This window comes from Callithrix jacchus, chromosome 9 (assembly GCF_049354715.1).
Source record: "Callithrix jacchus isolate 240 chromosome 9, calJac240_pri, whole genome shotgun sequence".
NCBI classification, from domain to species: domain Eukaryota; kingdom Metazoa; phylum Chordata; class Mammalia; order Primates; family Cebidae; genus Callithrix; species Callithrix jacchus.
In genome coordinates this window covers 50,437,123-50,462,442 of record NC_133510.1, presented here as the reverse complement: position 1 = coordinate 50,462,442, position 25,320 = coordinate 50,437,123, and the positions used below count along the sequence as shown (strand labels likewise).

The following is a 25,320-nucleotide window of genomic DNA, read 5'->3' as shown; positions in this document are numbered from 1 at the left end:
ATCGGTGTTGTAGAATTTTCTTTTATGAGAGTATTAAATGTTAGCTGTAATAAAATCCTGTAGAAATTTTTTTTCACTCTGCGGAACTGTCATTTGGTAAATATAATGCTAAAATTTAATGAGATTATGTTTCCCTAAGAATAAAGATATTTCATTTTACTACTGACTATCATATTGTGGTTAGCTTCTGCTGAAATTAGATTTTTTTATTATTTGAAAACTGACTAAAAACATTTAGTTCAGTAGTTATCTAAGACTGACATCTGAGAATTTAAATGGCAGAAGGAATCATTTACCCTTTGCATAGAAAAATAGTAGCCATAAAATACCTTATTCTTGGTAAATGTATTCACATAATTTGTATAGTAAAAATATTGTTAGTTCTCACTTTAATGATCTCTTTTCTACGTGGAAAACTTTTCTTAACTCATTGTACAGTTCAGTCATCTCAAGATGAAAATTTTGGTAATACTACACCAAGAAACCAGGTTATTCCTCGAACTCCTAGCTCATTTCGACAGCCTTGTAAGACTTTTTTGCTTTTAAAGCACTTAATAATAATGATAATTATAATAGCAGCTAACATTTATTGTAGAACAATTAGTATTTGGTTACTATATCAATAATTAAGCACAAATAATAATGATTGCAGTTATTTGTTGAACTCTTGCCATGTACAAAGTACTGTATTTTACATAAACACACAGTAACTATGACATAGGTATTGTTAATTCTATTTTACCAAAACTGAAAGCAAGACTTAGAGAAGTTATAATATAGGCAATAAGTATGTAAATAAGCTGGATACAGTGGCTCACGCCTGTAATCTCAACACTTTGGGAGGCTGAGGTGGGCAGATCACTTGAGGCTAGGAGTTCGAGATCAGCTTGGCCAACATGGTGAAACTCCATCTCTACTAAGAATACAAAAATTAGCTGGCGTAGTGGGTCATGCTTGTAATCCCAGCTACTCAGGAGGCTGAGGCAGGAGAATTGCCTGAACCAAGGAGGTAGAGGTTGCAGTGAGCTGCGATTGTGCCACTGTACTCCAGCCAGGGCGAAAGAGTAAGACTCTGTAAAGTATGTAAATAATGGAATTGGGATTCAAACAATGATCTGTTTACTCCAAAGTTTATGCCCACTGCAATTCACTGCCTCGGTAAGCCTTATAAAATTAAAACATGAAGAGTCCATTGACTCATTAGTGTTTTTAACTGCTCAGTTATGCTATAATGAAAGCATCCATAATTGCAGTAAGATTTTTCCTGATAGGCTCAGTAGTACCTAGAACTCAAATTTAGAAAAATAACTTAAATCCTTGTATTGTGAAAATGTTAACATTTAAAGTATTTATCTGGTTAGAGTCTAAATGATGGAAAACGGAAAAATTTATTTTTCCTTGTTTGTTTGCTTACTTTGTTTTGATAATGAATGCTCATGCACCTTAAGTTTTTTTCTACCAACCTTTTGTTTGTAGTTACCCCAGCATACCGAAGCTTACTAAGACAGCCGGATATTTCCTGCATTCTTGGAACAGGAGGGAAGTCGCCTCGACTCACGCAATCTTCAGGGATCTTGGGAAATCTCTCCATGGTATGTAGAAAAATAGGGCTAAGAACTTCTCCTTTTGTGTCGAGTGTGGTGGCTCACACCTCTAATTTCAGCACTCTTTAAACTCCTGACCTGAAGTGATTCTCCTGCCTTGGCCTTCCAGAGGTCAGGAGTTTGAGACCAACCTGGCTAACATGATAAAACCCTGTCTCTACTAAAAATAAAACAATTACCTGGGACTCATGCCTGTAATCCCAGCTACTTGGGAGGCTGAGGTGTAAGAATTGCTTGAACCCAGGAGGCAAAGGTTGCAGTGAGCCATGATTGAAAAAAAACAGGGAGACAGAAGAAAGAACCTCTTCCTTTTAATAAAGGTATGTTATTTGATGTAAGTCTTTTAATGAATACTTAAAAGCCTTTTAATGAATATTGAGTCATAAATCATCATAAAAGTACAACTAGGTTATATGGATTGAAATAATTAATTAGACATTTAAAAAACTGAAAACCATGTGCATTTCATATCACCGATGGAAATGGTAATACCAGCAACCTTTAGATACAAACAAGATGTTTTAATCTGTCAGTTTGCTGACCAGAAGAAATACGTGCTGTGGTTGGTTACTGATGGCTATAAAATCTGATCCCTCTTTTGAAGCATACAAGAGGAGAAATCAGAGGGTAGTAGATTAAGTTTATCTTAAGGAAGAGATAAAATGTATCAAAGGGGATAAAAGAGAAAATTGGAAAAAAATAGATGAGATACACTTTAGGAATTGCTATGGAACAGTATTGAAAATAGCAAAAGAAATGTTATGTAAACTGTGATGAAGAATGACTTCACCTAAGTATTAAAAATACACTATAGCAGCTGGGTATGGTAGCTCCCATCTGTAATCCCAGCATTTTGGAAGGCTGAGGAGGGCAGATCACTTGAAGTCAGGAGTTTGAGATCAGCCTGGCCAACATAGTGAAACCCCATCTCTACTAAAAATACAAAAATTAGCCAGGCATGGTGGCACACGCTTGTAGTCCCAACTACTTGGGAGGGTGAAGTGGGAGGATGGCTTGAGCCTGGGAGGCAAAGGTTGCACTGAGCCATGATCATGCCACTGTACCCTAGCCTGGGCAACAGATCCAGACCTTGTCTCATGTAAAAAAAAAGAAATAAAGACACATACATATAATTTTTAGAAACCTTATTTATTTTTAAAGTATCCACTCAGTGACAATAACTCCATCACTTTTCTATATATATTTTTTGTTGTTGTTGTTGTTTTTAAGGTTACTAATCTGGATGACAGTAACTGGGCAGCTGCATTTTCATCACAGCGTTCCGGGGTCTTCACAAACACAGAGCCCCACGGTGTAACAGAAGATATAACTATCAGTGCTGTTATGTTACGTGAGGATGATCCTGGAGAAGCTGGTAAAATGGCATTGAGCTTCGTGACAAGTAGCTTTCCACTTTACTAATATCAAGGAAACTGTCTCCTCCTGTTTCTGAACGTCAATTATAATATGTTTTTCTCTTTCTTTTCTTTCTCTTTTTTTCTTGAGGGAGTGGCTTAAACAACAATTTTGTTCGTTTGTTTGTTTTTAGACAAGAATCTCACTGTCACCCAGGCTAAGTGCAGTGGTGCAATCATGGCTCACTGCATTCTCAAACTCCCAGGCTTAAGCAATTCTGCAGCCTCAGCCTCCTACAGTGATTGGGACTGCAGGCACATACCCACCATTCCTAGCTAATTTTTTTTGGCAGGGGCAGAGTCTTTCTCTGTTGTCCAGGCTGGAGTACAGTGATGGCAGTTTAAGTGATTCTCCTGCCTCAGTCTCCTGAGTAGCTGGGATTATAGGCAGTTTAAGTGATTCTCCTGCCTCAGTCTCCTGAGTAGCTGGGATTATAGGCACATGCTACCATGCCCAGCTAAGTTTTGTATTTTTAGTAAAGACGGGGTTTCACATGTTGGCCAGGCTGGTCTTGAACTCCTGACCACAGGTGATCCACCCGCCTCGGCCCCCCAAAGTACTGGGATTACAGGTGTAAGCCACTGCATCTGGCCACCAGCTAACTTTTTCTTTTCTTTTCTTTTCTTTTTTTTTTTTTTTAAAGACAGAGTCTCATTCTGTTGCCCGGGCTGGAGTGCAGTGGCACAATCTTGGCTCACTGCAACCTCCGCCTGCTGTGTTCAGGTGAATCTCCTGCCTCAGCCTCCCAAGTAGCTGAGATTCTAGGTACCTACCACAATGCCTGGCTAATTTTTGTATTTCTTGTAGAGGCAGGGTTTCACCATGTTGACCAGGCTGGTCTTAAAGTCCTGAGTTCAAGTGATCCACCTGCCTCAGCCTCCCAAAGTGCTGGGATTACAGGTGTAAGTCACTGTGCCCAACCTAATTTTTTATTTCTTTGTAGAGACAGGATCTCACTATGTTGCCCAGGCTGGTCTCAAACTCCTGTACACAAGTGATTCTACCACCACAGCCTCTCGAAGTGCTGGGATTACAGGCAACAACAGAAATTAATTTTCTCACAGTTCTGGAGGGTAGATGTCTTAGGTAAAGGTGTTTGCATGGTTGGTTTTCTCTGAGGTCTCTTCTCTTGGCTTACGTATGGCCACCTTCCTCCTGTGTCTTCATATGGCCTTCTGTCTATGATACATTTTTCATTAAGCTAATTAGTTATGGTTATGGCTATGGTATTTGATACAATATCACTAGAAGGTTGAAAACCTCACCTTAGTTCTCAGTCAGAGCAGCATCTTGCCATTTTATCTTTTAATGTAAAGAGCAACCCATTATATTATTAGACAAGTCTCATATTTTAATTTTTTTATTTGTTCTGTTGAAAGAGTATTTCTTTAGGTTTAGTTCTTAATCTAACATTGTTGATGTGTTTTGTTTTGTCCTGGACCCTGATACTGTTTTCTTTTTCAGAGAATGTTATGACCACTGTATAAGCAGTAACTCCTGTAATGCTTATCCTAGTCCATGAAATAGTTACAGTAATAATTCCCATTTTTGAGAAAAGAAAACTGCTGCTCAAAGTGATTAACTTACTTCAAATCACCTGGTTAGGAGGTGGTAGTACCAGAATGTGAAACTAAGAAGTTTAGCTCCAGAGCCCTGCTCTTAACATTTTGGTAACTACTTTCTTGTAGTATCTGTCAAAAACAGGTACTCTTTTTTTTTTTTTTTTTTTTTTTTTTGAGATGCAGTCTTGCTCTGTCACCCAGGCTGGAATGCTGTGGTGCTATCTCAGCTCACTGCAACCTCTGCCTCCCAGGTTCAAGTGATTCTCCTGCCTGAGCCTCCTGAGTAGCTAGGATTACAGGCGTGTGGCACCACGCCCAGCTAATTTTTTGTATTTTTATTAGAGACAGGGTTTCACCGTTTAGGCCAGGATGATCTTGATCTCCTGACTTAGTGATCCACCTGCCTCGGCCTCCCAAAGTGCTGGGATTACAGGCGTAAGCTACCGTGCCTGGCCAAATTGGTACTCATATTCAGTGACTTAAAATACTTCCTATTTAGGTGAAGTGCCTGTATTTTCCTAGAGTGGAACATGCCATTTAGTATGTATTGTAACTTTCTTCACTACTTTGTAATGGTGTGCTTAAAATATAATTCAGATACTTTTAAATCTCGCTCAATTTCTTAAGTAATTGTTCATAAAATAACTAGTACATCTTTGAGATCTTAAAAGACCTTTAGGTATCAAAAGAAAAAATAGATAAATTGGACTACATTAAAATTTTAAACTTTTGTGCATGAAAGGATACAATCAGCAAAGTGAAAACGCAACCCACAGAATGAGAGAAAATATTTGCAGATCATATATCTGATTAGAGGTTAATATCCAAACTATATAAAAACTCCTACAACTCAACAACAAAAAAATCAACCCAATTTAAAAGTGAGCAAAGAAATAGAATACTTTTCTAAAAAAGATACACAAATGACCAATAACCACATGAAAAGCTACTCAACATTACTAATCATTAGGAAAATCCAAATCAGAACTATAGTGAGATACTAGATACTGCCTTACACCCATTAGGATGGCTACTAAAAAACAATCAATAACAACAACAAAAAAAACCAGAACAATAACAAGTATTGACAACAATGGGGAGAAATTCAAATCCTTGGCACTATTGGTGGGAATGTAAAATGATACAGCTGCTGTGGAAAACAGTATGGCAGTTCCTCAAAAAAATGAAAAATAGAATTACCATATGATCCAGCAAATCTGCCTCTGGGTATATCTCCAAAAGAATGGAAAGCAGTCTCAAAGGGATGTTTGTATATACATGTTCATAACATAATTCATAGTAGGCAAAAGGGGGAAGCAAGCCAAGTGCCTGTTGATAGATGAATGGGGGAAACAAAATGTGATCTATGCATGGAGTGGAATATTATTCAGCCAAAAAGGAAGGACATTCTGACACATGCTACAACATGGATGAACCTTGAGAATATTATGCTAAGTGAAATAAGCCAGTCCCAAAAGGGCAAATACCATATGGTTCCACTTACATGAGATACTTAGAATAGTCAAAACGTGTAGAGACAGAAAGTAGACTGATGGTTGTCAGGGGCTGGGGTGAGTAGGGAGATAATGTTTGTTAAGTACAGAGTTTCAGTTTCACAAGATGAAAAGAGTTCTATGGATAGCACAACAGTGTGAATGTTCTTACTGACACTGATCTATACACTTAGAAGTGATTAAGCCAGGCATGGTGGCTCATACCTTTAATCCTACTACTTTGGGAGGCTGAGGCAGGAGGTAGAAAGACCCTGTCTCTACAAACTAATAAAAAATTAGCTGAGCATAGCGGCTGGTATACACCTGTAGTCCCAGCTACTGGGGAGGCTGAGGTGGGAGTATTGCTTGAGCCTAGGAGTTTGAGGATATTGTGAGTCGTGATTGCACCACTGTACTCCAGCCTAGGTGACAGAGCAAGACCCCCCCTCTTAAAAAAAAAAAAAGAAGAAAAATGATCAAGATAAATTTTATATTACATGTATTTTCCCAATTAAATTTTTTTAAATAGCAGTGACTTTATAAAAGACTTGTAGCTACTTAAATTTTCAAACAGTCTGGGTATGGTGGCTCATGCCTGTATTCCCAGCACTTAGGGAGGCTGAGGCATTTGAGACAAGCCTGGCCAATATGGTCAAACCTTGTCTCTACTAAAAATACAAAAATTAGCCGAGCATGGTGGCGCACGCCTGTAATCCCAGCTACTTGGGAGGCTGAGGCAGGAGGATCACTTGAACCTGGGAGGTGGAGGTTGCAGTGAACTGAGACCACACCATTGCAATCCACTATGAGCAATAAGAGCGAAACTCCCTTTCAAAAATAAATTTAAAAAATAATAAAAAATTTTCAAACAGAATTACTTAGAAGTATGTTACTTAACTTTTCTTCCTTTTATTTATTTATTTTATTTTTTTTTTTTTATGTGTTCTAGCATCCATGAGTATGTTTTCTGATTTCCTGCAGTCTTTTCTGAAGCATGCTTCGGGTACAGTTTTTGATCTTGTGGAAGAGTATGAAAATATCTGTGGTAGTCAGGTAAGCTAATTTCACTCCATTAATCAAACTTCAGCATTTTTAGTTTTTATAAACAGGATTAACCTCCTAATTTCCATAGCATTTAAGGGAGATGTCTTAGGGGAGCAGTGGCAGGAATGGAGGGAAAGTCAACTAGACTTTCTCTGCATTTTACATATTGAAGGTCCATACAAAATTTATTTGGGAGACAAAAGGATTCTGCTGCTTTGAAAAAGGAAAATCCGGCCAGATATGATGGCTCCCAATGCTTTGGGAGGCCAAAGCAGAAGGATCACTTGAGCCCAGGAGTTCAAGACCAGCCTGGGCAACATGGGAAGGTCTTATTCTCTACAAGAAATACATTTGCCAAGCATGGTGGTACACACCTGTGGTCCTAGCTACTTGGGAGGCTAAGGTGGGAAGATTGTATGAGTCCCAGAGTTTGAGGCTGCATGAGCCATGATCACACCACTGCACTCCAGCCAGGGTGACAAAGTAGACTCTGTCTCAAAAAAAGAAATGAAAATTTAAAATATATGAAGAAAAAAAAAGAATATATGAAGAATATTTACAGTTCAACAATAAGAAGTGGGGGTGGGGGACGGCGGGAGAGCATCAGGAACAATAGGTAATGCCTGCTGGGTTTAATACCTAGGTAATGGGTTGACAGGTGTAGCAAACAACCATGGCACATGTTTACCTATGTAACAAACCTGCATATCCTGCACATTTATCCTAGAACTTAAAATAACAAAACAAAACTCAACAATAAGAAAATAAACAATCGAGTTAAAAAATGAACAAAAGATGGAACAGGCACGTCACCAAAGAAGATATACAGATGGCAAATAAGCATATGAAGAAATGCTTTGGCCAGGCACGGTGACTCATGCCTGTAATCCTAGTACTTTGGGAGGCCAAGGCGGGCGAATCACCTGAGGTCAGGAGTTCGAGACCAACCAGGCCAACATGTTGAAACCCCATCTCTACTAAAAATACAAAGTTAGCCAGGTGTGATGGTGGTCACCTATAATCCCAGCTATTCAGGAGGCTGAGGCAGGAGAACCACTTGAACCTGGGAGGTGGAAGTTGCAGTGAACCAAATTAAGCCATCATACTCCAGCTCAGGTGACAGCACAAGACTCCGTCTCAAAAAAAAAAAAACCAGATAAGATGGTTCATATCAGTCATTAGAGAATTGCAAAGTAAAATAATGAGTTACTACAAACCTATTAGAATGGTGAAGATCTGGGCCAGTGCTGTGACTCCTGCCAGTAATCCCAACACTTTGGGAGGCTGAGGCGGGAGGAACACTTGAGGCCAGGAGTTCAAGATCAGGCTGGGAAGCATAGCAAAACCCCATCTTTGCAAAAACAAACAAAAAAGAAATAGAATGATGAGGATCCAAAACGTAAATGGTGGAGAGGATGTGGAGCAACAGGAGCTGTCATTCATTGCTGATGGAAATGCAAACAGCTATAGCTACTTAGGAAGACAGTTTGCAGTTTCTTAAAAACTAAACATGGCAGGGCGCGGTGGTTCACGCCTGTAATCCCAGCACTTTGGGAGGCTGAGGCGAGTGGATCACGAGGTCAAGAGACTGAGACCATCCTGGTCAACAAGGTGAAACACCATCTCTACTAAAAAAATACAAAAATTAGCTGGGCATGGTAGTCCCAGCGACTCTGGAGGCTGAGGCAGGAGAATTGCCCAAACCCAGGAGGCGGAGGTTGCGGTGAGCCGAGATCGTGCCATTGCACTCCAGCCTGGGTAACAAGAGTGAAACTCCATCTCAAAAAAAAAAAAACTAAACATACTCTTACCTTAAATGCATATTGCTAAGTGAAAGAAGACAATCTGAAAAGACTACATATTATATGATTACAATTATATGACATTCTGGAAAAGACAAAACTTGGAAACAGTGACAAGTTCATCAGTTGCCAGGAGTTGAAAGGGAGTGATGAATAGGTAGAGCACAGGATTTTTTGTTTTTAACAACTGGTAATCCAGTTTATTAAAATAGCTGACTTAAGCATCTGCAATAATGAATTCCACCTTAACTCCTGGCTCAATACTGATGGAAGTAATCTGTTTAACAATATCAGGAGGACTGTGCAAGTCAATGAGTCACTGTGGATTCTCATCTGGAAACGATCCCATGTCTTAGAACCTTCACCACAAGGAGTTTTTCTTGTAGTGATTCTCAAAGTCTTGGTAGGCATTCGAACTGGTCCGTTCACTTTGAGGTTCTTTTCCTTTGCTCTTCTGATCAAATCAGCACACACCTCCGGAGATTTTACCTTACGGCTTGTTAGAGTGATTCGAATCCGGTGAATTGCCACCTCTAGCTCCACAGGTGTTTTTCCAGTATCCTTAAAAGCCATGGCTGCTGTGCAGCTTCCTAACTGACTTGTTCCTCTGCGAGAGCGAACAACAGTGAGTCAGGAGCAGGAGCATGTGGATCCACGATCCGCAACAACTACGAGACCACGTCTTCCTCCAAGCACAGGATTTTGCTTTTTTGTTTTGTTTTTTGTGTTTTTTTGTTTTGTTTTTAACATGGGAACCAGAGCACAGGATTTTTAAGGAAGCGAAACTACTCTGTATGCTATACATGGGTGACACGTCAGTATACATTTGTCATAATCCATCCATAGGATGTACACCACCAAGAATGAATCTTAATATAAACTATGGACTTTGGAGGATAATGATGTGTCCATATAGATTCCTCATTTATAACAGATGTACCATTCTAGTGTGAGATATTGATGGTGAGGGAGGCTGTGATTTTGTGGAAGGAAGGGATATTTGGCTATTCTGCTTTCTGCCCCATTTTGCTGTGAAACTAAAACTACACTAGACCAGGTGCAGTGGTTCATGCCTGTAATCCCAGCACTTTGGGAAGCCGAGGCAAGCGGATTACCTGAGGTCAGGAGTTCGACACCAACCTGGCCAACATGGAGAAACCCCATCTCTACTAAAAATACAAAAAAATTAGTTGAGTGTGGTGGTGCGCACCTGTAATCCCAGCTACTCAGGAGGCTGAGGTGGGAGAATCGCTCGAACCTGGGAGGCAGAGGTTGCAGTGAGCTGAGATTGTGCAACTACACTCTAGCCTAGGTGACAGAGACTCCTCCATCTCAAAAAGAAAGTATGCTTAAAAAAAAAAAGTCTATTTTTAGAAGGGAAAAGGCTTCAAGAAAATATTGCATTCAATAATAATTGAAATAATAGTAATTGACAACTTTTTATCATTTAATGTTTTAATAATTGACGTCTGAATTGTTATAAATGCAGTAGCTTCATTAAATAACAAAAACAATAATAATCACTTAGTGAATCACTGGAGTTAGGATTCCAACTGAGAATGTAATAAATGAATGAATTACAGTTAACACTTTTATGAAGTACTAATTTTAAGACAGTACTAACATTACTTTGTAAATACTTATTAAGGGGTGGGAAAACCCATTGTGGTGTTCTGAATGAGAGCAGTCTTGTTCCTTAATTACTCTTGACAAGATAATGAGATACTGTTAATAACCTTTGAGAAAGGTTTTCCTTACCCTGGGTCATTAAACTTCCTAATAAACAATTGTGTGTGTGTTTCTAGGGGGACCATTCATGTTTTTTATTAGATTTTCACATGGGCCTCAGTCCTGAAAAAGTTCCCACCCCACAACCCAAGACAGAGTCTTGTTGCGTGGCCCAGGCTGGAGTGCAGTGGTACAGCCTCTGCTCACGGCAACCTTCCCCTCCCAGGTTCAAGAGATTCTCCTGCCTCAGTCTCCCAAGAAACTGAGATTACAGGCACGCTTCACCACCCCTGGCTAATTTTTGCATTTTTAGAAGAGACAGGGTTTCATCATGTTGGCTAGGCTGGTCTCGAACTCCTTACCTCAAGTAATTCACCCACCTCGGCCTCCCAAAGTGCTGGGATTACAGGCATGAGTCACTGCACCCAGCCTCTGAAAAAGTTTAAGACTACTATTTTGGAATGAGGAGAGACTTTGGTAAAGTTTTATTTAGAAATGATGATGTTTTGTTGCCAGTCTTAGGAAAATATCTTTCTTGATTAGTTACATGATACAGATTTTTCAAAGATAATGTAAAGATAACTTTAAAATTTTTAATTGTGAAAATGTTGGCTTATGTTATGATTTTTTCACCTATAGGTTTGATTTATCCTGTAGGTAGAAAAATATATACCCATTACTGCCAGTGTTGGATCTGAAATCAAGAGTATGTTAGACTTATATATATAATCAGATAAAACTGCCTTGTCCCAAATTAGGGCCATTTCTAGTGGGTATGTTATATTCAACTTAAAAAGACAGAGAAGACAATTTCATAATATATACTTATTAAATACAATTATTTTAGCATTCTGTTCAAATACAAACTTATCAGTGACTCAGAATTGTAGAAAATTAACTTTTTACGTCTTGTGTTTTTTATTCAGGTAAATATACTAAGTAAAATAGTGAGTCGAGCAACACCTGGACTTCAAAAATTTTCTAAAACAGCCAGTATGCTCTGGCTTCTTCAACAGGAGATGGTCACATGGAGACTGCTGGCTTCTTTGTATAGGTAATGGTGTCTAATTCATAACTGAAATAAACATAAGGTAATAAACAGGCAAATTAATTTAAAAGTCAGGGCATGCTTAGAAATAGGTTTTGCTATTTTTGATGCTTATCATTTCTAATACCTTAGTTGTCAGTGAGTTATGAGGGAAGAGAAGATATCAGATCATAAAGCTGGTAGTTACCAAAATTGGATATGTGTAAAGATTTAAGGAAGGTACTAAAAATAGTGCAGTACTTAGGCTAAATTAAGAAAAGATCTGAAAGGTAGGCTTCATGTAATTTGGGAGTTTGAAAGAAATTAACCCCAGAAGGCAAAGATTATACCATGTACACATCCTCGAATCTAGGAATTTTATGCCTAGAAATTTAACCTAAGGAAATAATCAGAAATCTATACATATGAACAAAACTTTTAAATCTCAGAAAATTGAAAACTACTACTAAGGAATTGGTTAAATGAATTATAGTACGACTATTACAACCAGAATAACTTAAACCATTTTAAATTACCATTTGTGGGCTGGGCACAGTGGCTCATGCCTATAATCCTAGCACTTTGGGAGGCCAAGGGAGGTGGATCACTTGAGGTCAGGAGTTCACAACCAGCCTGGCCAACATAGTGGAACCCTATCTCTACTAAAAATACAAAAATTAGCCAGGCGTGGTGGTGGGTACTACCACCTAGTTACTCTGGAGGCTGAGGCAGGGGAATTGCTTGAACCTGGGAGGTGGAGGTTGCAGTGAGCCAGATCGTACTACTGCACTCCAGCCTGGGTGACAGAGTGAGACTCCATCTCAAAAATAATGATGATAATAATAATAATAATGATAATTGCTGGGGGCAGTGGCTCACGCCTATAATATCAGCACTTTGGGAGGCCGAGGCGTGTAGATCAACTGAGGTCAGGAGTTCAAGACCAGCCTTACCAACATGGAGAAAACCTTGTCTCTACTAAAAAAAATACAAAATTAGCTGGGCATGGTGGCACATGCCTGTAATCCCAGCTAATAAGGAGGCTGAGGCAGAATTGCTTGAACCTGTGAGGCGGAGGTTACAGTAAACCAAGATCGTGTTGTTGCACTCCAGCCTGGGCAACAAGAGTAAAACTCCGTCTCAAAATAATAATAATAAATGAATGAATAAATTACCATTTGTATATATTCATTGCCATGGAAAGATATTCATGATATATTGTTATATGAAAAAATGGATTTCATATTACTATATAAATGATGTCACCCTCCTTTTTTTTTTTCTTTTTTTAAAAAGAGTCTCACTCTGTTGCTCAGATTGGAGTACAGTAGCACAATTTTGGCTCACTGCGACCTCTGCTCCAAGGTTCAAGCAATTCTCTTGCCTCAGCCTCCTGAGTAGCTAGGATTACAGGTGTGGGCCACTATGCCCAGCTAATTTTTTAATTTTTATTCTTGTATTTTTATTTTTGAGATGGAGTCTCACTCTTTTGCCCAGGCTGGAATGCAGTGGTATGATCTTGGCTCACTGCAACCTCATCTCCCAGGTTCAAGACATTCTCCTGCCTCAGCTTTCCGAGTATCTAGGATTACAGGTGTGTGCCACCACGCCTGGCTAATTTTTGTACTTTTAATAAAGACAGGGTTTTGCCATGTTGGCCAGGCTCGAATTCTGGTCCCGAATATCTGACCTGAGGCGATCCACCCACCTTGGCCTCCCAAAATGCTTGTATTACAGGCATGAATCACCATGCCTGGTCTAATTTTTGTATTTTTAGTAAATACTGAAAATACAAAAATTTTTAGACACTAAAAATACGGGGTTTCACAGTGTTGGGCAGGCTGGTCTTGAACTTCTGACCTCAGGTGATCCACCCACCTCAGCCTCCCAAAGTGCTGAGATTACAAGCATGAGCCACTGTGCTCGGCCTGATGTTTGTATTTTTAGTAGAGACGGGGTTTCACACTGTTGGCCATACTGGTCTCAAACTCCTGACCTCAAGTGATCTGCCTGCTTTGACCTCCCAAAGTGCTGGGATTACAGGCATGAGCCACTGTGCCCAGTCTGAGGTCCCACTTTTGTTTGCAAAAATACAGATATATATATTTGAAAAAATAAACAATAAAGATTTTTTTAAAAGAATTTAGCCAAATTTTCCTTCTCTCAATGCTCAGTGGTGAGTTCATATATTCATGTGAAATATAAGGCTTTTTTATTTTGTTTTTGTGTTATTTTTCCCCAGAGACAGAATACAGTCTGCATTAGAAGAGGAGAATGTATTTGCAGTTACTGTAAGTTTTATATTAATTTTTTCTTTATAAATACATAAAAGTTAAAATGTTACTTATTAGTGGGATTTTTTTTTTTTTTGGAGATGGAGTTTCATTCTTGTTGCCCAAGCTGGGAGTGCAGCAGTGTGATCTCAGCTTACTGCAACCTCCACCTTTGGGGCTCAAGAGATTCTCCTGCCTCAGCCTCCTCAGTAGCTGGGATTACAGGTGTGTGACACCACTCCCAGCTAATTTTTAGTAGAAATAGAGTTTGACCATGTTACCCAGGCTGGTCTCGAACTCCTGACCTCAGGTGATCTACCTTCCTCAGCCTCCCAAAGTGTTGGGATTATATAGGTGTGAGCCACCGCTCCCAACCAGGATTTTATTTTCAACCTTCCATCTTGAGTTTCTTTATTTTGAAAGTTTTACAAGTAAATAAAAGGTTCAATCTCATAAAATAATTAAATATTGATTTATATTGGAGAGTTAAAGGTAAAAGTTCCTTTTTATCCCACTGACTATTCAGTGTAACAGTTTTGGTATGTATCCTACCAGACATTTTTCTATGCATCTTTATAGATATGTACGTATACACAAACATACACACATGTATTTATATACACCTTGTTTTTTAACATATAATGTGATTTTATTTGTACATTATACTGAGAATTTTAAAATTCTTTTTTCAATTCATTTAGGTTCTACCTTTTTTTATAGTATGTCAGAGTATACATGTACTGTAATTTCTTGAGATATTCAACTGTACATATTAGGTTGTAACTAGTATTTTTGCTGTAGCCATTAATAATGCAATAAATAGTTTGGTGTAGAGGCACATGCCTGTGGTCCCAGGTACTTGTCAGTCTGAGGCTGGAGGATCACTTGAGCCTAGAAATTCAAGGCTACAGTGAGCTATCATCACACCACTGCACTCTAGCCTGGGCAACACAGTGAGATCCCGTCTCAAAAAAAAAAAAAAAACAGTGAATGTTTTTCTTCATGCATATGTATGTGTGTGAGAGAAAGTGTAGACAAATGAACATCATTCTTTTGCCCTTAGGATTCAGTGCTCTCTCCTACAACCTCCAGGCCTGGGATCTGAAAGGACCTTGGGTGGTAAAACTGGACTTGGCTGGACGGAGGGTTTGGGAAAGAACCATACAAAGAGCCTCAGATGTTTTTAAATGCAGCAAATAATGTTTCTGGATGAGATTTGTTTCCAGAATAAACCAGCTATATTTGTTTCCAGAAAATATATACACATATATGCCTGTGAAACTACCAAGACCAGATGCCTTTTTGGGGTTTAACTACTTTATATTTTCTGTTTTCAAAAGTAATGCTTTTTTTTTTTCCTTAGAGGCAGGGTCTTGCTCTGTTGCCCAGGCTGGAGTATAGTAGCTCAATCTTGGCTCACTCCAACCTCCAGCTCCTGGGTTCAAGAGGTTCGTGTGCCTTAGCCTCCCTAGTAGCTGTCATTACAGGCTTGCACCACCACACCTGGCTAATTTTTGTACTTTTAGTAGAAACAGGGTTTGACCATGTTGTCCAGCCTGGTCTTGAACTCCTGGCGTCAAGAAATCCACCCGCCTTGGCCTCCCAAAGTTCTGGGATTACAGGCGTGAGCCACCATGTCCAGCCTAAAAGTAATTCATATTTGAAGCAAGTATATATAATTTAAAAGGGAGATAATATATATTTGTAATAAATTTATGTGTATCTGTTAGACTGCTTTTTTTTCTTTTCTTTCTTTTTCTTTTTCTTTTTGGACAGGGGGCCAGGGTGGTAGGACATGGTCTCACTTTGTCTTCCAGACGGGAGTGCAATGGCATGATCATAGTTCACTGTAGCCTCAAACTCTTGGGCTCAAATGAGCCTCCTGCCTTAGCCTCCCAAGTAGCTAGGACTACAGGTGGGCATCACCATGCCTGACTAATTTTTTTTTTATATTTTATGGAGATGGGGGTCTTACTATGTTGCCCAGGATGGTCTAAACTCCAAGGCTACTTTTTCACTTAAAATATTTTTTAATATCCTTCCAGTCTTTTAATTTGTTTATTTTATAAATACTTCATTCCAACAAAGAAACATGAACATTTAGGAAGACTATCATATTTGGCTATTGATTGAGCTCGCATAGTAGTTTTAATGGCTTTCCTCTGCTGGGCGTGGTAGCTCACACCTGTAATCCCTACACTTTGAGAGGCCGAGAAGGGTAGATGACTTGAGGTCTGGAGTTCGAGACCAGCCTGGCCAATATGATGAAACCCCATCTCTACTAAAAATACAAAAAATTAGCTGGGCATGGTGGTGTGCCCCAGCTACTCAGGAGGCTGAGGCAGGAGAATCGCTTGAATCCGGGAGATGGAGGTTGCAGAGAGCCAAGATCATGCCACTGCACTCCAACCTGGGCAACAAGAGCAAAACTTTGTCTCAAAAAAAAAAACAGCGTTTTTTCACTAGTTTTCTGCACAATTCTGTTATCTACAAATAGTGATGACTTTGACTATTTTTCCATACTTAATTTTCCTGGTTTTATTATGTTAGCTAGAATTTCCAAAGTAAAGTTGAATAATAATGAACTCTTACTCTACATCTTCTGGATTTTAAAGGGAGTATTTCACTTTATAGTTAAGTATAGTCAGGCCTCCTCATATGTGGGTTCCACATCCATGAATTTAACCAACCGCAGATCAAAAATATTCTTTTTAAATAAGAGGCTAGGCACAGTGGCTCACACCTGCAATTCCAGCACTTTGGGAGGCTGAGGCAGGTGGATCACGAGGTCAGGAGTTTGATACTAGCCTGACCAGCATGGTAAAACCCCGTCTTTACTTAAAAAAACACAAAAAAAATTAGCCAGGCATGGTGGTGCACACCTGGAATCCCAGCTACTCGGGAGGCTGAGGCAGGAGAATCGCTTGAACCCAGGAGGTGGAGGTTGCAGTGAGCCGAGATCGCGCCATTGCACTCCAGCCTGGGCAACAGAGCAAGACTCTGTCTCAAAAAAAAAAAAAAAAAAAAAAATGACCGAGAAGCTGCTTCTCTGCTCCTCGAATCTCCATCTGGTTCAGCCCGCCTGCCTTCACTCCTGCCTCAACCATGTCCATCAGGGTGACCCAGAAGTCCTTCAAGCTGTCCACCTCTAGCTCCCAGGCTTTCAGCAGCCACTCCTACACGAGTGGACCTGGTGCCCACATCAGCTCCTTGAGCTTCTCCCGAGTGGACAGCAGCAGCTTCTGGAGTGGCCTGGGCAGAGGCTATGGTGGGGCCAGTGGTGTGGGAGGCATCACCACTGTCACAGTCAACCAGAGCCTGCTGAGCCCCTTAACCTGGAGGTGGACCTCAACATCCAGGCTGTGTGCACCCAGGAGAAGGAGCAGATCAAGACCCTCAATAAGAAGTTTGCCTCCTTCATCGACAAGGTAGAATTCCTGGAGCAGCTGAACAAGATCCTGGAGACCAAGTGGAGGATCCTGCAGCAGCAGAAGTTGGCTCAGAGAAACATGGACAACGTGTTCAAGAGCTACATCACCAACCTTAGGCAGCAACTGGAGACACTGGGCCAGGAGAAGCTGAAGCTGGAGGCAGAGCATGCTAACATGCAAGGGCTGGAGGAGAACTTCAAGACAAAATATGAGGATAAGATCAATAAGTGTACAGAAATGGTGAATGTTGGCTGGTCGCGGTGGCTCACGCCTATAATCCCAGCACTTTGGGAGGCCAGGGTGGGTGGATCATGAGGTCAATAGATCAAGACCATCCTGGCCAACATGGTGAAACCCCATCTCTACTAAAAAAAAAAGTCCTCATCAGAGTTTACATGAACAAAGTAGAGCTGGAGTCTCTCCTGGAAGGGCTGACTGACGAGATCAACTTCATCAGGCAGCTGTATGAAAAGGAGATCTTGGAGCTGCATTCCCAGATCTTGGACACATCTGTGGTGCTGTCCATGGACAACAATCACTCCCTAAACATGGACAGCATCATCGCCAAGGTCGAGGCGCAGTCTGAGATTGCCAACAGCAGCTGGGCTGAGGCTGAGAATATCATGTACCAGATAAGTATGAGGAGCTGCAGACGCTGGCTGGGAAGCACGGGGATGACCTTCAGCACACAAAGACTAAGATCATTGAGATCTCCGAGATGAACGGGAACATCAGCTGGCTCCAGGCTGAGACTGAAGGCCTCAAAGGCCAGAGGGCTTTCCTGAAGGCTGCCATCACAGATGCCGAGCACCACAGGGAACCGGCTGTTAAGGATGCCAACACCAAGCTGTCCAAGCTGGAGGCCGCCCTGCAACAGGCCAAGCAGGACATGGCCCGGCAGCTACATGAGTACCAGGAGCTGATGAATGTCAAACTGGTCCTGGATATCTCAGTCACCATTTATAGGAAGCTGCTGGAGGACAAGGAGAGCCGGCTGGAGTCTGGGTGCAGAACATGAGTATCCATACGAAGACCACCAGTGGCTATGCAGGTAGACTGAGCTTGGCCTTTGGGGACCTCACAAGCCCTGGCCTCAGCTATGGCTTGGGCTCCAGCTTTGGCTCTGGCATGGGCTCCAGCTCCTTCAGCAAGGATTGTAGTTATGAAAATCAAGAACTTCGATGGGAAGCTGGTGTCTGAGTCCTCTGACATCCTGCACAAGTCAACAGCCATGGTAGTCCCTCCTAGCCTACCTCTCTGGCTGCCCAAGAGAGACCGCTGTGCAGAGGAGCACAGGGAACAGGAGACCCACCTGAGGCTCAGCCCTAACCCTTGGCCCATCCGTTGGGGAAGTTTACTACTGCCTGGTGTACCCACCTTGCCTGTGCCTCCATCTATAAAACAATTCAATTGTTTTGTTCTTGTTTTCAAAATAAAACCTCAGTTAGCTCTGCCAACTGTCAAAAAAAAAAAGAATGGTCCAGGTGTGAGGCTCATGCTTGTAATCCCAGCAGTTTGGGAGGCCAAGGCAGAAGCTTCAGTTTAGCCCAGAGTTCAAGACCGACCTGGGCAAGATAGCAAGACTCTGCGCAAAGTGACAAACTTAGCCTGGTCTGGTGGTGCATGCCTATAGTCCTAGCTACATGGAAGGCTGAGGTGGGAGGATTGCTTGTGCCCAGGAGGTCAAGAATGCGGTAAGCTGTAATTGTGCCACTGTACTCCAGCCTAGGTGACAGAGTGAGATCCTGTCTCAAAAAAAGGATCATTGGGTTTATACTGAACATGTACAGATGCTTTTAAATCTTTATTCCCTGAGTGATACAATATAAAAACTATTTACATATGTGGCATTTTCATTGCATTAGATACTATGCATAATCTAGAGATGATTTCGTTGTTCATTATTTATCACAGTCAGGTCCAATAGAGATGATTTAAAATATACTACAGAATTTTGGCTGGATGAGGTGGCTCATGCCTGCAATCCCACCACTTTGAGAGGCTAAGGCAAGCGGATTACTTGATGCCAGAGTTTGAGATCAGCCTGGCCAACATGGTGAAACCTCATCTCTACTAAAAATACAAAAATTACCCAGGTGTGGCGGCAGGCACCTGTAATCTCAGCTTCTTGGGAGGCTAGGCTGAGGCATGAGAATCACTTGAGCCCAGGAGGCAGAGGTTGCAATGAACTGAGATCAGGCCCACTGCACTCCAGCCTGGGTGACAGAGTAAGACTCTATCTCAAAAAATAAATGAATTTAATAAAATACACTACAACATTTTATATAAGGGAATTGAACATCCACAGATTTGGTATCCATGAGAAGTCCTGGAACAAATCCCCCATGAATACCAAGGGAAGACTACATGTTTGCTAGAGGTTTCAGTTAGTCTACTTCTAATTTATGAAGATTATACTTTTTTCTACATCAAAATGACAAGGTAAAATTTACGAAGATATTTTTATGAAATATTTTGGCACCTGTCAAGAAGTCCATGTAGCTTTTCTCCTTTTAACCATGGATAAAATGGATTAATTGATTGATTTGACCAGTTCTTGAACTGGTCACAATATATTATTCTTTTAATATACTGCTTAGTATTAGTTGCTAATATTTATGTTAAACTGTCTTTAAAAGTCAGCCTTAAAAACCTTGGATTGCTGTTAGCTTTTATTGCTTATCAACTTCTGCTATGTAGAATATAAAGGATTTTAAAGTTTTTAAATGTTTAGTTTCTAACATGTAACATAGCTGCATTCAGCTTTTTTTTTTTTTTTTTTTGGGGGGATGGAGTCTCGCTGTGTTGCTCAGGCTGGAGTGCAGTGGCGTGATCTCAGCTCACTGCAACCTCTGCCTCCTGGGTTCAAGTGATTCACGAACCTCAGCCTCCCGAGTGCCTGGTATTACAGGTGCACACCACCCAACTAATTTTAATATTTTTAGTAGAGATAGGGATTCACCATTTTGGCCAGGCTGGTCTTGAACACCTGACCTCAAGTGATCTGCCCACCTCGGCCTCTCAAAGTGCTGGGATTACAGGCATGAGTGACCACGCCTAGCCCATTAAAGTTTTTTGTTTGTTTTGTTTTATGTTTATTTTTCTCTAAAACATCATCTCTGGGAAAATGGAATTTTAAAATTCCAAGTGTAAAGAATCAAAATATTAGGTAAGGGCCGGGCACAGTGGCTCACACCTGTAATCCCAGCACTTTGGGAGGTTAAGGTGGGTGGATCACGAGGTCAGGAGTTCAAGACCAGACTGGCCAACATGGTGAAATCCCATCTCTACTAAAAAATACAAAAATTAGCTGGTCATGGTGGCTCGTGCCTGTAATCCCAGCTACTTGGGAGGCTGAGGTAGGAGAATTGCTTGAACCGGGACCTGGGAGGTGGAGGTTGCAGTAAGCTGAGCTCGCACCACTGTACTCTAGCCTGGGCTACAGAGGCTCCATCTCCAAAAAAAAAGAAAAAAATAGGTAAGAGCAGCTGCAAATGGATGTAGCCGTTTGGAATTTATACAATGTATACTTTTCAATGATGATATACAGATTTATTATGTGGTAAAATGTTTGTTTATAGGTGATTAACTGTACTTGTTTCTTACTGGTTTTTATCTTTCTGTTGAAATAATATTTCTTACAACATCTTATTTCTTTTTATTCTTTCAATATTTGTTGTAATAGACTCTTAATGCCAGTGAAAAAACAGTTGTGGAAGCATTATTTCAGAGAGATTCACTTGTTCGACAAAGTCAGGTATGACTAGAATTTTAAAATTTTTTTTATGAAATATGGAGACAAAGTTAATGACATCAAAGTACTGAAGTTTTTTTTAACTTAAAACTTTTTTCTGAATTTTTTTGTACTTGATCTTTTTATTTGTAATTGAAAGGAATTAGAAACCTTATTCTTATTCTTTGATTTTTAAGTAATAGCCCTAGTATTTTCAGGACTAGCTTGTTAAAAACTATTCTTTCTATAGAAAATTTTATTCTTTTGCTATAATATTTATCTTAAAAAAAGTAAAAATAATGTTTGGAAAAATTGTTACTTGATATTTTTGAAATCAGAAACTATTTGAATTAAGGGTAGTAGTGCCACTACAAATAAAACACGGATAGATTTTGTAGTTAACACTAATCTGTTTCTTCCGTTCTTTCTTAGCTGGTGGTAGATTGGTTAGAGAGTATTGCCAAAGATGAAATTGGAGAATTTTCTGATAATATTGAGTTTTATGCAAAATCAGTGTATTGGTAAGTTACCGAGCTTTTATTCTTGAGGTCACTTAATGTTGATATTGTTCATTCATCTTTCATTATTCAGTTTTTACTTTGTTCAGTGTGTGAGCAAAACAAAAGCCTCTCCTTTATGGAATTTCTCATTGTTTAAGAGAGTTAGATAGCTAATTTGCAAATATACAGTTGGCCCTCTGTATTTGTTGGTTTCACATCCATGGATTGAAATCAGAAAGCTCTCCTAAGTTAAAGGAACGTTTTCTTTCAAGACTTGCAAAAGATTTTTAGAAGGTCAGATTGTGGCCGGGTGCAGTGTCTCACACCTGTAATCCCAGCACTTTGGGAAGCGGAGATGGGTGGATCACCTGAGGTCAGGAGTTCAAGACCAGTCTGGTCAACATGGTGAAACCCTGTCTCTACTAAAAATACAAAAATTAGCCAGGCGTGGTGGCACGTGCCTATAATCCCAGCTATTTGGGAGGCTGAGACAGGAGAATTGCTTGAACCCAGTGGTTGGAGGTTGCAGTGAGCCAAGGTGACACCATTACACTCCAGCCCGGGCAAAAAGAGCAAAACTCCATCTCACAAAAAAAAAAAAAGGTCTGATTGTCTTTGAATTCAGTAACGTGTTAAAAAGTCTGTAAGTTAATTATATATTTTCTCTGCTTAGCTAGGAAATCACTGCTATTCAGCATTTTAAAAAAATTAAATCTTTTAAGATTATGATTTTTTTTTCTGAAAGGACGTTTTCTTTTCAGGAAATAAGTTTTTTTTGCTTTGTTTTGTTTTAATTAAAATGCCTGGTTAGGTTTTTACAGTTTTTAATAAGTTAATCTTTTTTTGCTGATTAGTAGAACAGAACAGAGAACCCCAAAATAGATTCACACTGATAGGGTCATTTGATTTTCAACAAAGACATCAAAGCAATCCCGCAGGGAATGGAATGCCTTTTTTACAAACTGTAGAAAAATGATATCTGTGAGAAAAAAGATTAACCTTGACAGCTCCCTCACTCCACACCCAACAATTAATTCAAGATGTGTCATAGTCCTAAATGTAGAAGCTAAAAACCATAAAGCTTTTCAAGGAAAACATAGGAAGATATCCTAGTAACGTGAGAATAGATAGATGTTTCTTAGCTCACAGAAAGCAACAGGAAAAAAAATTGTTTTGACTTTATCAAAATTAAAGATGTATCATTAAAAAAAAATACCATTGGCCAGGTGTGGTGGTTCACACCCATAATCCCAGCACTCTGGGAGGCTGAGGCTGGAGGCTTGCTTGAGGCCAGGAGTTTGAGACCATCCAGGGAAATATAGTGGGAACCCATCTCTACAAAAAATTAAAATGTTAGCTGGGCATAGTGGTGTGTGTCTGTAGTCCCAGCTACTCAGGGGGCTGAAGTGGGAGGATCGCTTGAGCCTGGGAGATCGAGGCTGCAGTGAACCGTGATTGTACCACTGCACTCCAGCCTTGGGCAACAGAGCAAGACCCTGTCTCTGAAAATGAATGACGGCAATGCACAGACTGGGATGTGTAGTTCATAAAGAACTATAACTCAATAGTTAAAAAGATAATCCTAGTAAAAAGAGCAAAAATTTGAACTGATACCTCACAAAAGCAGATAGATAAATGGCCATGAAAAAGCCCTCAACATCATTAGTCATCTGAGCTAAAACGAACTTCTGTATTAAGGATTTTTGCATGTTCTCTCTGAGTTTGTAGTCTCTCTTTCTTCCTTTGACTTGATTTTATTTTTTAAAAAATAGACCTATTACCCTTTTTAAAAAAGTAGGTACTTTTTTTTTTTTTCAGGGAGAATACTCTGCATACCTTAAAACAACGGCAGCTGGCTTCTTACGTTGGAAGTGTTCGTCCGCTTGTCACTGAATTGGTAAAATTCTTTGAAATGAAAGTTGCCTTCAAAATTAACTGACTTTTTCTTTCAGACTGAGAATTTTTTCTCTTAGATCTTTGTTTTGCTCTCCTGAAGGTTTGCACTCACTAACATTTTACTCTAAAACAACTAAGTTGCATTGGAATCTGATGGAATATGTTGAAACATATTCATGTCCTTTGAATTGTAAATACTAAGGTGTGCAAAGTGTACCTAACTTGCCAGCATTAAAAAGAAATTAATTTTGGTCTTATCCTAAGATTTGACTCTGCCTATATAAGATAGTGACTTACGAAAGTTCTTTTACGCTGAAAGCAAGTGAAAAACAACTAAAGTCTTGTGAATTAGTTTGAGGTTAGAACGGTTATTCTAGGATATGAGTAGTAGGAATAATAGTGGATTTGAAAAGAACTGAAGCTTAATTATTCTAGAAACAAAGGAATGAAGATTTATGACAGGTAGGGCTTGTGAAAGGTTTATAGTGAAAAGTGAGAGAAATAAGTAACAATCGAAAAAACTTCTAGAAGTATGTTTGGAAACAGTGTTTTTGGTGAAAATTGAGAAAAAGAAAATTGTTTGATTGTTTGGAAACTACTCAAACAGCTTAAAACTGATTGTGGCTAAATTACATTGTAGCAGGCAACAGCCGAAAATCATTTACTCTTACCAGCTGGAAAGTGGTGATTTCCTTTTGCTAGAAAGAGACAGTGTTCCAAAAATTGAATGATATGTCTGCAAAATATTTATGAAAATAGCCAATTGATCTGTTATATATTTCCTGAATTAACATTCATATTACCACACACTAAGTAACATGTAGAGTAAGAATTACTTCCTTTCTGAGTCACATTAAAATTGTTTACCATTTGAAATCCATCATGTAGATCATGTGTGCTATTTGCTGGTAAAGTGAGAACAATATATTATCCTAAATGCTTAGAAGCACATGAAAAGGTAGGTAGAAATAACTGTTTTGGGGGATTTGTACTTACTTATTAGAACTCTGTTTATAATGTTTTTATTAGGCATTGGTGTGTTTTACGTGGTATTAATCCCAAAATAGGTCTTAATAGGCTCTCTTCCCATATGTTTTCAAAAAGTACCAGCTAAACACTTTGTAGCCACAGAGCAGCTTTCTTGGGTTTTTGCTTCATGTTTATCTTCCATCTGGGTCTGATTCTGTTTAGACTTGACCATGTAGCTGCTATGACAGAGTGAAACTCAAGTCATCTTCTAGTGTTACCTAGGCTGGGGTAGGCTAGTAGTATTTCTGCCTTACCTGACCAAGGCATGCCCAGGACCAAGTATGTTTTAAGTGGGGAAGCAGACAACTGTGTGGCTATTTGGAACACTTGTAATCTTCTGACAATTTTATTCCCTTTGTTACTTAAGTAAATTGAAACTGAATTTATTTCAACCAGGCACAGTGGCTCATGCCTGTAATCTCAGCACTTTGGGTGGCCAAGGCAGGTGGATCATGAGGCCAGGAGTTCGAGACCAACCTGGCCAACATGGTGAAACCCTGTCTCTACTAAAAATATAAAAATTAGCCAGGTATGGTGGTATGTGACTGTAATCCCAGCTACTCGGAAGGCTGAGGCAGGACGATTGCTTGAATCCAGGAGGTGAAGGTTGCAGTGTGCTGAGATGGCACCACTGCACTCCAGCCTGGGCAACAGAGCAAGACTCCATCTTGAAAAAAAAAAGAAAAAGGAAAATTAATTGATTTGTATATAAACTCAGGATAGGTTTATCATTTCTTGATGGTATGTAAGTAGAAAAAATTTATGCTTGATGATGACTTTTT

General features: G+C 39.8%; 1 protein-coding gene and 1 pseudogene across 6 annotated transcripts in view; one reads left to right on the top strand and one right to left on the bottom strand.

Annotated features, from left to right (window-relative positions):
* Positions 1-25,320, top strand: part of NUP107 (nucleoporin 107) — a 55,027-nt gene that overhangs the window by 2,088 nt on the left and 27,619 nt on the right. For 2 of the 6 annotated variants that reach the window (XM_078336095.1, XM_078336096.1), the window contains exons 3-11: positions 439-525; positions 1,477-1,592; positions 2,835-2,979; positions 7,057-7,128; positions 11,576-11,703; positions 13,919-13,967; positions 21,066-21,137; positions 21,546-21,634; positions 23,432-23,510. In XM_078336095.1, the coding sequence (XP_078192221.1) occupies positions 2,962-2,979; positions 7,057-7,128; positions 11,576-11,703; positions 13,919-13,967; positions 21,066-21,137; positions 21,546-21,634; positions 23,432-23,510 (507 nt within the window). In that variant the 5' untranslated portion in view covers positions 439-525; positions 1,477-1,592; positions 2,835-2,961. Of the gene's footprint in view, positions 1-438; positions 526-1,476; positions 1,593-2,834; positions 2,980-7,024; positions 7,129-11,575; positions 11,704-13,918; positions 13,968-21,065; positions 21,138-21,545; positions 21,635-23,431; positions 23,511-25,320 lie in introns of all 6 variants that reach the window. The other 4 variants (XM_002752725.6, XM_035256137.3, XM_078336097.1 and 1 more) reach the window with 3 other exon arrangements.
* On the bottom strand, positions 9,139-9,555 carry LOC118144209 (small ribosomal subunit protein uS10 pseudogene; annotated as a pseudogene).